Genomic DNA, 14,311 nt, shown 5'->3' with positions numbered 1-14,311 from the left:
TGCAGGGCAGCCATCCCCAAACACAACTCTCATCTTGTCATTGCTCTGCTTTCAGACTGATATAGCTCACAGGGCAGTTTTTTTAAAATATATGAAATTTATTGTCAAATTGGTTTCCATACAACACCCAGTGCTCATCCTAAAAGATGCCCTCTTCAATACCCATCACCCCCCCTCCCCCCCTCCCACCCTCACAGGGCAGTTTTCAAGTATCTGGTCCAAAAGAAATGCACCAATTCTTAGACTCAGCACTGCTAGGTGTTTAATGTATAGGTAGTATCACCCATGAACACAAAGGCCCACATACCAGAATGCTCATATTACACATTGTTAATAGTACCAAAAGACTATAAAGAACCCCAATGTCCATCACAGGGACAGTGGTTAAATAATTTATGGTGCAGCCATATAATGAAATATTATGGTGCCATTAAAACAACACAAACCTATATATGCTGCACACAAACATATTTGACCACATTATTTCTGAATGAATATGTAAAAAACTATAATAGTGGCTGTTTCTGAGGTAAGAAACTGAGAGTCAAAGATGGGAGAGGCTTGCTTTTCATGATATCTTTTGTTGTTGATGTTGTTCTGTTCAAATATTTACTAAATGCACATATCAGATTAAAAGAAATGAAGGGAGGAAGGAAATGCAAAAAGCCTCCCATGCTTTACTGTTAAATGCTGGATCAAGTCCAAATTTCTTAACATGGAGTGAGAGACCTTTCCCTTCCTGACTTGGAAAGGCTGCAGGGCCTGTGGCTGGGCCACCTGTCCCTTCAGTTCTCTGTCCTTTGCAGGTACCTCCAGGTGCTCCATTGCTGCTCCCTGAACCGGGACCTGGAAATTCTGCCCTTTGGAGACATGACAGAGGTGAGTGGGAGGTGAGCACCCCCTGCCTCTGCTGTGATGGTGCCTTTGTAGTGGTTTTTCTGGGGTCCTCATGCTGCCTCCCTGGGTATGTAGAGGAGGGATTCCAGCCCTTCCTTCCCAAAGCAGCTCACGGCCCTGTAGCTGCTGCCTCAAAGCCTTCCCCACCCAGGGAGGGAATTGGGGCTCATCTTATAGTGAGAGCTGGCAACAAGTCTACCTTACCCCACAAGGATGGGGAGCTGACCTCAAACTCCACCTTTGGAGCAACAGCAGTGGAAACTCTGTGAAGATGAGAAACCTCCCATCCATTCCTCTTTCCTTTCCCTCCGCTCCCTCCCTCTCTGCCCCCTCTGGCCAGCTGTTCCTTTGCCAGTGGGAATAACAGCCATGGCTTCCCAATGGTGATATGATTCACATTTTCATGATAATTGACCGTCTTTCACATCTGTAGCCACTTTTAATCTGCATAAAACCTTTATAAGATAAAAGGACTATTATTGTCTTGATTTTATGATATATTAATAGCTCAGTCTGCTGATCACCAGATGCAAAATTGTAGCAACCTGAATGCATTGTCTTAAGTGAACCTCAGGTAACTCTAGGAGGTCAGTGTTTTTATTATCCTTCTTTTAGAGATGGATACCCTTTACCCTGTAAACCCTTGAGAGCATAGAGCTCAGTTGTCTTATTCAGGGCTATCTCTTCAGTAGAAAGAACAAGTTCTGGTTTGTAGAATGGCGTCAATAAGAGTATGGACCTGGTCAAGCTTGAGGTCTAGATGAGCTGATATGTACGAAATGCCGTGAACAGTGCCCAGCTAGAGCAGGCGTTGGTTTATCATCACAGCACAGTAGGCACTTAGTAAGCATTTGTTGAGTGATGACTCAATGCAAAACTAAGCCTTTGACTGGGTGAAGCAGCCTGTCCCAGGGCACACAGTGGTGAACTAGAGGCAGAGCAGTGACAGGAGGTTGCCCTGCTGCTCTTTAAACTCTGCTTCTTTTCTACAGGGACCATAAGAGTTCATGGTAGAGTAGGGATGGGGACTTAGGCCCTGGCACCCTTGTCTGCAGAGATGACTGAGGGACTGGCCAGCCAGCAGGTGCTGGCATGCTAGTCTGCAAGGGGACCCAAAACATGCTGTCCAGTAACTCTGGTTCTTGCCTGTTACTGTTAGTAACTCCTGACATAAGGTGTATAAGATACTCCTTCTCTTGACAGCAACAACAGAGCCCCCTTCTAGCCATTGCAGCTCTGTCCTGTTGAGCAGCTGTACACCATGCAAACAGTCTTAGACAGAGAGGGCTGATGATGCTGCAAGTTGACAGTCGCTGTCAACAGAAATTTAAAACCCAAATAAGACATAAGGAGGTGCTCTTCCTTAGGAATAATTTGTTTTATTAAATAGAGTTTTAAAATGCCACCTTAGAAGTTGATAGGTTTAGAAACATTGTATCTAATTATGAGTTATAAAATTTTAATTAGCTGAAAAATCAGTTTCTTCATTCCCTATTAAGCAAATTTAGAAAAATATTTTAAAAAATACCAGGGGTGCCAAATCACTAGGTGTGCAGGAGCGTGCACCGAAGAGGTTCATTGTGTCATATGTGCCTACCTGGCTAACTTTGAGCATATCTGGCTGGGCTTGTTCTCTGGACACAGTGCCTTTGGCTGTCTATTTGCAGATTGGGGAGCGGGGCCTCAACCTCTCTGGGGGGCAGAAGCAGAGGATCAGCCTGGCCCGCGCTGTCTACTCTGACCACGAGCTCTATCTGCTGGACGACCCTCTATCTGCTGTGGACACCCACGTGGGGAAGCACATCTTTGAGGAGTGCATTAAAAAGATGCTTAGGGGGAAGACTGTCATTCTGGTGACCCACCAGCTGCAGGTGATCACCCTTTCAGGGCTCTGGCCATTATTGATGACTAATGTAGATCTGCACATTTTCTTTTTTTCTTTCTTTCTTTCTTTCTTTCTTTCTTTCTTTCTTTCTCTCTTTCGAGAGCCAAGAAGCAAGCAGGGGAGGGGCAGAGAGAGGGGGAGACAAAGGATCCAAAGTGAGCTCTGTGCTGACACCAGAGAGCCTGATGGGGGGGGGGGGCTTGAACTCACCAATCATGAGATCATGACCTGAGTTGAAGTCAGACGCTTAGCCAACTGAGCCACCCAGGTGCCCGATGCTCACGTTTCTGCCATTGATTCTGCCATTGATTCAGTAACAACCTCACAGCAGCCACCTCTTCCTCTCAGACTAGACCTCAAAACTTGAGGAGCATTGTAAAAAACTTGGATGTCTTCTGCTTTCCCCATGGAGAGGGTAGGCTGGTAAATGGTTTCTGTGGCTGGTAAAAATTGAAACCAAATTTTAAGTTCTCCTTCAGATTTGATGGATTGACTTCTGGTTTTGAAGTTACAAAGAAATCTTTCAGAGAAGAATTCCCCAAGTCTCATGTTCTTGGATGAAGTACGGTGACCATGCTAGGTGCTGCCTCTCATAATGCCTTTGCCCTAGATATTCCCATACTTGGTTCTGGCCTCAAGGCATTATTATTATTTCTCCCTCTACTTCTATTTTGGCCTATTTTTTTTTTGGTACAAAATATTTAAGACATAAGAACAGTTTATTAAATAGTCTAATGAAAACCCATGTTTCTACCACCCAGAAGACACAATTGAACATAGATCACCTCTCTGATTGCATTCTGTCTCCTGCCTCTTGTTCTCCTCACTTTCCTGTTTGTCATTCCTGTGCAGGCCTCCACACTCTTACAACACATGTAAGCACCTCTAGACATGGTAAAGTGCCCTTTTGAATATTTTAAAGCTTTATATAATTGATATTTTACTTCCTGCGTCCTTTGGTAATTTGCATGTTTTACCCAATATTGTATTTTTGAGATGTCCCATGTTGATACATGCAGCTTTTTAAAATTCTCACTGGTGTAGCAGTCCAATATCTGCGTACAGCAGAATTTATTTCTCTGGGATCGACATCTAGGTTGTTTCTCATTTTTCATTTTTACAAAAAAAAATGCTTTGGCATACATCATTTCATATGTATCTTTATGTATGTTTGAGAGTTTATTGGGATTAGAGTTTTAGGCATCCAATTGTTGGGTCATAATGCTTAAATATTTAATTTTACTAGATATTATCATGTTGTCTTCCACAGTATTTGGACTAATTTACAACCCCCTACCTTGTATGAGATTCCCTATACCTGCAGTCATCACCAATGCTTGCACTTATGCAATGTTTTAAGATTTTTGCCAACCTGAGGGGATAAAATAATATTTTATTATGATTTAAATTTATATTTTCCTTATGAGTGGTGAAGTAGGATATCTTTTTGTATGCTTACCGAAGGCTCTATTTCTTCTGACTCTTCAGTATTTAGCATTTTGTGACCAGATCATTTTGCTAGAAGATGGGAAAATCTGTGAAAAAGGAATTCATAGCGAATTAATACAGAAAAAGGGACGATACGCCCAACTCATCCAGAACATGCAGGGAGAAGCCACACAGGTGATTTCCAACCCGCCCCACACTCACTGCCCATGTAGAGGAGCACCCCCTGCCCCCTGCATTCATGACATGTGCTTTCTTCCCAGGACCCACTGCAGGACACAACAAAGACAGCAGAAGACTCTCAGGTGCAAGGGCAAGCCCAGACCACCTTCCAGGAAGAGTCTGTCTATGAAAATACTGGTAATGGTGCTGGGCAACAGGGCAAGAACACCTGTGCATCTGCCTGGGTCCTCTAGAGGACCTAGCATTTCCTCCTGGACCCCAGACAGGGCCATGTCTTTCACTGGCCAGGATCCTAGACCATATGATCCAAGTAGTTGAGGGTGGTGGAGTTCAGACTGTGCTGGTCAGGAGGCCTGAAGATCTAGGAAGTAAGTGTTGTGGGGGGCAGAGTTGAGAGTGTGCAGAGGCAGACACAGAGTGTGGGTAGCTTTGGCCTGGAGTGGCATAAATTTAACTGTAAGGCATTTAAACTTTCAATCATTACATATTTGTTGAAAGAAAATGTTGAAAACAAAGGTATTAGAAATCAGAAATGAGGGACACCTAGGTGGCTCAGTCAGTTAAGTGTCCAGCTCTTGATTTCGGCTCAGGTCAATGATCTCACGTTGGTGAGTTCAAGCTCCGTGTCAGGCTCCATGATGACAATGCAGAGCCTGCTTGGAATTCTCTCTCTCTCTCCTCTCTCTCTGCCCATTCATTGCCTGTGCATGCTCTCAGAGTAAATAAACTTAAAAAAAAACAGATATGAATTGGGCCCAGTCTTGGATATCCAGAAGCTCACAGTCTAGCTCTTTTCTGAAACAGGGCAGCAGGGCAGAGAGACCTTGATTTTTAAAGTAAGACAGTTCTCAATTTGAATTCCAACTCTGCTGCTTACAAAGCTGGGTGACCTTGGCAAAGCAACATAACCTCTCTGAACCCTCATGTGCAAAATTGAAGGTAACTAGTGCTTACTTTGTAGTGTTGTAGTGGAGATAAAATGAGGTCATGTGTAGGGAAGCCCCAGGATAGTGCTTGGCCTATTAGAGGCTCTTGTCACCAAAATCATCTTTAGCAATGAAGCAGCCCGATTTGGGCAGAAGAATAATTGGAAGATCACAAAATGAAAAGTTGAAGAATCACTCTTCAGCAATTTTGAGCCATAAGTGGCAGGAACAGGTGCAGAATCTTTTTGAAGAAAATCTACTCTAAATATTTTCCATAAAAGCGTGATTTCCCTCAAAATTCAAATTCCAGGAAGAGAGCCCTTTCCCCAGGGGAAATTAGGGCATTATTAGAAGAAGGGAGAGCCTTAGGCAGAAATGACAGATACCCCCACAGTGCTGCTTCCTTTTGTTGCTACTGTCATCAGTAGCATCTACTGGGACTTCAGGAACTCATCTCTCTGCCCTGCTCTAGGACAAGAGTCTAGACAGCTGTTTTCTTTTTTTTGAGGACTTCTCAGAAGAATATTCCTGCAAAGCATCTTAGCAACCATCTATAGGCTTGCCAGTTGTCAGACGAGGAAACAGAGAAGTTAAATGATTTGCCTAAGCTTGCAAAGTATTGCAATGACCATTCTGGAACCCAGTTTTCTGGTTCCATATCATTGCTTTCTTCATTCTCTCCTGCTGCCTCTCCCAACCCATCAAGATCTTGGGAACCCCTGGACCCCAAGGATTATTGAATGGCTGGGGTTGAAACCCCTTTGCAGGCTGTGGAATTCAGGTCAAAGTTACCTTTGGCAGAGTTTTCCAAGGAAAACATGCTGGTTAGAATCAGACTTGGATGGGGCACTGCAGTTGGAAGATGAGGTCTCTGGAAAAGAGTGGAAGTCAGGGGTGGAAGGCTTCATAAAAAGTCTTCTTGACCATGGAAGGCCATGCAAGTGATTGAAAGACACATCATTTCCTTGTTCTCTTACTCTGACCCAGTGCTGGAAAATCAGCTCACAAGGAAGGAGAAGATGAAAGAAGGGTCCCTGAGATGGAGTGTCTACCACCACTATATCCAGGCAACTGGAGGTACTGTATGTCAGCTGCCATGCCAGGCCTGGGGCTCTCTCCCTGATTGGACCTGACTGGAATGTGTGCAGTCATGCAAAGTAGAGAGGCACAGAGGAGTCATGCCATTCACGGGTTTGACCTGCAAAATTCCAATCTCAGCCACACTCAACTACCACCATAGTCAGTGCTGGAAGTTAAGTTTCGTATTGTGTTAAAATGTACCTGAGATTTATTTTAATCAGGTATGGTAAGACATGCAGGCATGGAAATTATTGCCACAAAGGGAGAAGTTTATGTTCACAGGATCCTAGGAACAGGAGACAGGGTATGCCATGCAGGGCCACATTGGTCAGGAGGCAGAGGGAAGGCCCCAAGGCCTTATTGGGGTTTTTGTGGGAAGGAGTGGGTGCGACAGGGTGGGTATGCTGAGTAAGTTTAGGATTATATAATTTGAATAATTGGGGGGGGGCTCTGGGCTATAGGACTGGTCCCTAGTTATTTGGAACCTGGACCTGGGGTGATTTAGGGCAGGAATGTTGGTTGGGTGTGTGAGTTTGATGCAGGATAAGGTTGGGAGTGTGGCTGTGGGTTGGTTGATTTGTACATCCCAAGTGTGCTCACAGGGAGTCATTTGCTGTTTCTAGGAATTAGCCCTGGGAAGAGCAGTCTCCTCAAGATCAAGGCCCCAGCTGCCATAGCACCAAGAATGGAGAAAATAAGAAAATGTAGTTCATACAGTACTCTTTGAGTGTTTTTCAAACTTTATGTCCTGACCCACTAGTGGGTTCTGAAATCAGTTGAGTGGATTTTAAGCAGCACTGAAAGAAATCCGATAGAAGAGAATAGAAATTGTCTGCTTCCATTTCATACAGTGACATTGGTGAAGCCTTTATCCTGGTGTGCATTCAAAATACATTTCTGATGGTGGGTGGCAGGCAGCTAGAAGTTTCAAAGCTACTGCTTTATTAAAGGGTATACATTACCAAATTCATATAAATATAACTGTACAATTTTATAAACACAAAACCAAGTATATGATACTGTACTTTTTAAGTAATTTAAGATATTTGTGAGAGTAACTGGGACTCCATGCCAACTTTTTACTTTTGATTGAATTTGGAACCTAACCCCATGTAAGGTGTATCTTCTTTCTACTTGTCTAAAGGAGGAAGAGGTAGGCTGTGCATAGATCACCATCCCTATTCCTTCTACCATGGGTAGCCCTGCAGGGCATAACATAGTGCCTAGCCAGAGAGGGGAGCAGCTGATGCCTGCAAATGCATGAATGAATCCAGCAACCAATTGATCTGTATTTAAAAAGTACTTATTATGGGCCAGGCACTGTGCCAAGCTCCAGAGGAGAGGGGGCATAAAGGCCTCCAAGGGCCAGTCATGGAATCTAGCTGGAGAATTATGACATCTGCATTACCCAGGTAGTAAGAAAGATCTCTGTGGCTAGGCACAGTCTCAGATGTCATCAAAGAAGGGGTGACCCTTGAGTGGAGCTTAAGGAAGGGTTGAATTCAAAAGAAGAAATATGGGCAAGGGGTTCCATGGCTGGCTCATTCGGTGGAGCATGCGACTCTTGATCTCAGGGTTGTAAGTTCGAGCCCCATGTTGGGTGTAGAGATTACTTAAAAATTAAAATCTTAACAATGCACACAAATATGGGAATGGAGCACAGACTGAACAGGTGGGGAGAGTGCTGGGGGCAGGGACATCTACAGAAGGAAGAGATGCACCCTGGGCTTTCCCATCCTTGGCTTAAAAAAGTTTTTTTTTTAACATTTATGTATTTTTAAGAGACAGGGCATGAGTGGGGGAGGAACAGAGAGGGAGAGAGGGAGACACAGAATCTGAAGCATCCTCCAGGCTCTGACCATCTGCACAGAGCTTGACGCAGGACTCGAACTCACAAACCCTGAGATCATGACCTGAGCTGAAGTTGGATGCTTAACCGACAGAGTCACCTGGGTGCCCCGCATCCTTGGCTTTTTTGAATCCAAACTCTACCACTTGCCAGCTCTATGACCTTGGGCAAGTTTCTTCCCTTCTTGGATACTCAGTAAATGGGTGCATGAATTCCGAATTCAGAGATAATGTCTGTGTTTAGTACTATGCCTGGCACATAGTCCATAGTAGCACATACCACATAAAAGGTAGCTGATGTCATTTTAAAGACTGAATCCTCAGGACCTGCATAAGGGAGACTACTCTAGAATATTTCTTTTGTGCCAGGCACTGGGTTAGGTGTTTGGCACACATTATCACATATCCTCTTCAGAGTGATCCCATGCAGCTAGTATGACTACCATCACAATTTCATAGGTAAAACAGTGGAATGACTTTTGGTACTTTGCTCAGGCTAACATAGCCTGTAAGTAGTAGAGTCAGGACTTGACTACTGGGCTTCCTAACCTTGGAGGTCCTCCAAGGTGTCCAAGGTGGATGGGGGTCAAGGAGATCCAAGGGATTGGGATGGCTGAGCAACTTTGTCAACCATTATGCTTCACCTTTTTATGGCACCTGTGTGTTACCCCTTTCCTGTCTCTCCAGGTTACATGGCCTCTGCCATTGTTGTCTTTCTCATGATGGGGATTGTCTTCTTCACAGTCTTCAACTTCTGGTGGCTGAGCTATTGGTTGCAGCAGGGCTCAGGGGTAAGTGTCATGGTGGGAGTGGGGTGTGTTTCTGTGGGCTGATATGGAGTGGGGCACCACTCCTTGGGCCCCAAGAGGGTCAGAGAATGGGTTAGGGAACCCCATGGCAAGCCTGAAGCCTGCCATTGCCAAGTTGACAAATGAAAAAGCTCTAGAGAGGACCTCTGAGAGCCAGACGTGGGGCTTCCCTCCCAGCTCTGACCCCCAGTGTTCATAGAATGAGCGGTCACCAGTGCAGTCTCGTCAGGACAAAACCAAGAGGTTTATGTCCCCAGACAGGTCCTCAAGAATGCTTTACATTCCATGGAGTGATCTTTCCTTTGATAGCCCTTTTGCCTTCTCATTCTGCTTTATTTAAAATGTGCCTCTGGACTCCTTGTTGGGGGCTGGGAGGACACATCACAGTTAAACACAGCTGATGTTAGTGAAAGCAGGGAAAACACATTTTACTCAGTCACTACTAATGGCAGGGGAAAGAGCTGAAAGTCATCCGATTTGTGCACAGGTGATTTGGGTGTTTTAAAGGGAGAATGAATGTGGGGACTGAATAGAGGCAGAGGAGTGAAATTTATCCAGGGTTGGTGAGTGTGAATGTGATGAGGTCAGCTGTGTCCATTAGCTGGCAGTTATCAAAGTTAGGACTAATCTCCCACAGGGACTAGGAGACAGAGGCCCTATCCTTCATGGTGATTACATTTTAAAGACATGGTTCCCAGGTCCTTGGGAGAGATGCTCTGAGTTGTAAGAGCTATGTATTCACAGCTGTAAGCACTTTTTAGTGAGGGCTCCGAGAAAGGGAGGTCAGGGGCATGCTGTCAGGTGTTGGCTAGAACAAATGGTAACTTTTCCTGGTGGTGGTTGAGATTCCGCAGGCAGGCATTTTGATGGGGGGCAGGGGCTGGGGTCCTCCTAGGGACATGCCTTAAGCCACTAGAAGCCATGCTGATGTTTGGTCAAGTCTCTTAGCACAGGGGTTTGGTTGGAATTATTTTGTGTTGAGAGACCTGCAGTTCTCAGCCATTATGTGCCTGCTTAATTCATTCATCTTCCCAACCACATTCGGAGGTGGGTTCTGTCTCCATTTTATAGAGGATAGTGTGAAAAAGAACCTTCCCTGGGATGTGAAGTCCCCTGCTGGGACTTGAACTTGGTTCTTGATTCCAAGCCATGTTTACCCAAAGGAGTACTTGGTTAACTTTTTAAAAATATTCTTTTTGAAATGTTTATTTATTTTTGAGAAGGAGATTTATTTATATTTGAGTGGGAGCAGTAGAGGGGCAGAGAGAGAGGTGGGGGGCAGAGGATCAGAAGTAGGCTCTGCGTTGACAGGCTGACAGCAGTGAGCCAATGTGGGGCTAGAACTCATGAGCCAGGAGATCATGACCTGAGATGAAATCAAGAGTCTGCTGCTCAACCGACTGAGCCACCCAGGCGCCGCAATATAGCACAAATTCCTAATCACCATAGAATGAATTTATCAAGCCTTTTCTACCCTGGCAGCCTTGCGGGTGCCTGATTCAGATGATCTGCCTCCCCAAAGAAAGAAAACTCACTATTTTGCTCTATTCCCACACAATGCTCCTGATATCTATTGTGCAGTTTTTTTCTGAAAGCAACCAACTCTCTAATGCTCTGGACAACATCTGTGTGTCCTACAATTCAAGTCAGTCTGACACCACCTGGAGTTAGTGCAGACTCCCCAGGTTAAGCACTCAGTCCCACAAGCTTGTCCCTGCTTCAGATGCCAATCACGAGTCTAGACCTCCTATAGTTCTGGCAGACCAGGTGTCAACTGGGGGTTCTCATGACCTCCTTTTTGGATTTGATCATCTGCTAGAATGGCTGACAGAACTCAGGGAATACTTTTACCAGTTTATTATAAGGGACATAATAAAGGATAGAGATGATTGGCCAGATGAAACAGTACATAGGGTGAGATCTAGAAAGGCTCCAGGTACAGGAGCTTCTGTTCCTGTGGAGTAGGGGTGCACAACCCTCATGTCATGTGAATGTATTCACCAACCCAGAAGCTCTCTAGACCCTGTACTTTAGGGATTTTTATGGTGGCTTCATCTTATAGGCATGATCAATTATTAATTCAACCTCCAGCTCCTCTCCCCAGCCAGATGGAGGGTGGGGTGGGGTGGGGTTGAAAGTTCTAAGCTTCTAGTAATGGCTTGGTCTTTCTGGTGACCAGTTCTCCATCCTGACGCTATCTAGCCCCCTCCTCACACCAGACATCTCACTGGCTACGAAAAGACACACTAGCTACAAAAAAGCAATTAGAGATTGCTCCAGAGACTCCAAGGGTCTTAGAAGATTTTATGTCAGGAATCAGAGTCAACATCCAAATATTAGAACAAAAGATGCTCCCAGCACCCCTATCACTTAGGGAATTACAGGGAATTTACGAGCTCTGTGCCAGGAATTGGGCACAAGACCAACTATATGTCTTATCAAACCACACTCTCTTCTCTCTTGAAGACCAATAGCAGCCAAGAGAGCAATGGAACAACAGCAGACCCAGGCGACATACTGGACAACCCTCAGCTGCCAATTTACCAACTGGTGTATGGCCTCAGTGTGCTGTTGCTAATCTGCACGGGTCTCTGCTTCTCGAAGGCCTTCACCAAACTCACGAGGAAAGCATCCACCGCCCTGCACAGCAAACTCCTTAGCAAGGTATGGGCTTGGGTATTGGCTGCTGTTGCAGGCTGAGCCCTAGCCTGTCCCGCTTTTCTTTCTTTTTTTAATTACTAGACTTCATTTTTTGGAGAAGCTTTTGGTTTAAGAAAAATTAAGTGGAAAGTACAGAGTTCTCATATGCCCCTTACTAATCTCCCAGTCTCTTCTGTTATTAACATCTTGCATTAGAGCAGGATGTTTGTTACAATTGATGAGCTACTATCAATACATTATCATCATCATCATCATCATCAGTCCATGGTTTATCTAAAGTCTTCTTTATTTTGTACATTCTATAGACTTGGACAAATATATACTGACATGTATCTGCCATGAAGCATCATACAGAACAGTTTCATGCTGTAAAAATCTTCTGTGCTGTACCACTCATCCCTCCTTTCCCCTCAAATCCTAACAACCACTGATCTTTTTTTACTGTCTCCATAGTTTTTCCCTTTGCAGAATATAGTTGCAAGTGCACGCTGGGCCACTGGGTGGGTGGGAGCAACCCACAGAATGAGCTGGGTGCCTGGAAACTATCCTGCTGTCAGCAGTGTGATTCTAAAAGGTAGTGTCCCTTGCTGGAGGGCCGGGCACACCAATGTTGGCCTCTGTTGGCTGAATACTGTCACATATAGTGTTGCTTATAATTGTCCCAAGTTCCTTTTCAAGTGGTACTATTATCCTTATTTTACATACAAGAAGTCTGACATCCTTTGTGTCCTGATGAGAATGTATTATGGTTAAAATACCAAACTGCCTCTTGGAAATATCATTGCTCTCCCCCTCACCAGATGTTACTATGTGCAGGTTCTATGGTGGGCATTGGGCTTACAGTGGTGAATGAACAATTCAGGTATGGTTCAGACCATCATGGCCTTATAGTCTACTGAGGGAGACTGATGAGAAAATAGGCTTGTTGTAACATAGTATGTAAAATTACCTACTGGGTGGGAGCCCATGGAGTCCTAAGAACCTAACCCCAGCATGTAGGTGATGGAGGGAAGGATGGAGTCCAAGCAGCCTTCTTGGAGGAAGGGACCTCTCTGCTGTGACCTGAAGGGTGAGTCACATTCAGCCAGCTTAAATTAGGGGTTGAAGAGAAGCAGAGCATTTCTGGGAAATTTTATGATGCAAATAATTATTATTTATTAATAGTCAAAATGCACTTTCCTTCTCCCTCCCTCCTCCTTTTATTCCTTCCTTTACTTTTGGCCTTAATAGATAGGATTAACTTCTATTTATGTTTTGTTCTTGTGTTACAGCTTGAGAAATAAATGGGGAAATGAAGTGGTCAGTTGGTCAGTTGTTCAGTGCCACAAACCTTTAAGAAACGCCTTCTGTAAAGAGTGTGGCTGTGCTGGGGCAGGGTGGTTGGGGAGCCTTGGGAGGTCTGGTCATGGTTTTGCCATTAACTACTTGGGTGACCTTGAGCAAATTGCTGAGCAACCTTCCCTTCTCTGGGCTTCAGTTTTCTCATCTGTAAAATGAGGACATGAACTGGATGCTTTTGCTAGAGCCCTTCCAGTACGAAATGTTCTTTGATCTCCAAAGGCCCTCATGTCCACTGCTTTTAGAGACCAAGTTAGGACACCATCTTCAAGCAAGGGCAGTCATGCTTAAATTCTACCCAAGACAACAAGTCATGTGCAATCACAGTAGTATTGCTGCTACTAATCTTCGGTAATCCTGATGAAAATGGTCCCATTTGTAGAAAATAATAAGTGCTGGTATTAATGGAATGCTAATTAGGATGCAGGAACTGTTCTGAGACTTTTAGTGTGTTACTTCTTCCTCCCTCTCCCTCCCTCCTCCCTTCCTTCAATCCTTTCCTTCCTTCCTTCCTTCCTCTCATAACAGGTCTATTAATATATAATTCATGTAATTATAAAGCTCACCCTTTTAAGCTGCATATCTCAAAGGTGTTTTTAGTCTATTTGCAGACTTGTGCAATCTTCACCATAACTCAGTAAAGTGTTGTTATCATCCCCATTTTACAAATGAGGACATTGAGACTCAGAGGGGTTAAGTAACTTGCCCAAAGTCACACAGCAGTAGGTGGAGGAGTTTGCTAACACTGGAACCCAGGCAGATTGACTATGGAGCTCATGCTTTTAGCCATTGCTCTAAACTGCCTCCCTTGCACACCCTTTAGGCTGTATCCTGCATCTCTTCAGGGCTGAGTATAACTGACATCTTCATCAAGTTCCAGAACTATCTCTTGATCTGGGTTGTTTTTGTCACTACAGGTTTTATGCTGCCCCATGAGCTTCTTTGACACAACCCCAACAGGCCGACTCCTGAACTGCTTTGCAGGGGACTTGGATCAGCTGGACCAGTTATTGCCCGTTGTTGCTGAAGAATTCTTAGTCCTGTTTTTGATGGTGGTCGCCATCTTGTTGGTTGTCAGTGTGCTGTCTCCATATATCCTGCTGATGGGAATCATATTAGTTACTGTTTGCCTTATTTATTATATGTAAGTGGGTTCTTTGTGCTTGTGAGCTGGGTCTGTGACTTGGGATACCAGGCTGGTATGTAGAACTGGTTGGTCCCTGAGGAGGACTGCCCAG

General features: G+C 44.6%; 1 protein-coding gene across 1 annotated transcript in view; it reads left to right on the top strand.

Annotated features, from left to right (window-relative positions):
• The window catches only part of ABCC11 (ATP binding cassette subfamily C member 11), a 59,101-nt gene that overhangs the window by 28,019 nt on the left and 16,771 nt on the right, over window positions 1-14,311 (top strand). The window contains exons 13-20 of the mRNA XM_043599142.1: window positions 807-879; window positions 2,565-2,768; window positions 4,271-4,405; window positions 4,492-4,588; window positions 6,325-6,414; window positions 8,953-9,056; window positions 11,541-11,738; window positions 13,991-14,217. Coding sequence (XP_043455077.1) covers window positions 807-879; window positions 2,565-2,768; window positions 4,271-4,405; window positions 4,492-4,588; window positions 6,325-6,414; window positions 8,953-9,056; window positions 11,541-11,738; window positions 13,991-14,217 — 1,128 coding nt within the window. The remainder of the gene's footprint in view (window positions 1-806; window positions 880-2,564; window positions 2,769-4,270; window positions 4,406-4,491; window positions 4,589-6,324; window positions 6,415-8,952; window positions 9,057-11,540; window positions 11,739-13,990; window positions 14,218-14,311) is intronic.

This window comes from Prionailurus bengalensis, chromosome E2 (genome assembly GCF_016509475.1).
Source record: "Prionailurus bengalensis isolate Pbe53 chromosome E2, Fcat_Pben_1.1_paternal_pri, whole genome shotgun sequence".
In the NCBI taxonomy this organism is placed as follows: Eukaryota; Metazoa; Chordata; class Mammalia; order Carnivora; family Felidae; genus Prionailurus; species Prionailurus bengalensis.
Note: the sequence above shows the minus strand (reverse complement) of the source record. Positions and strands in the feature narration are given on the sequence as shown.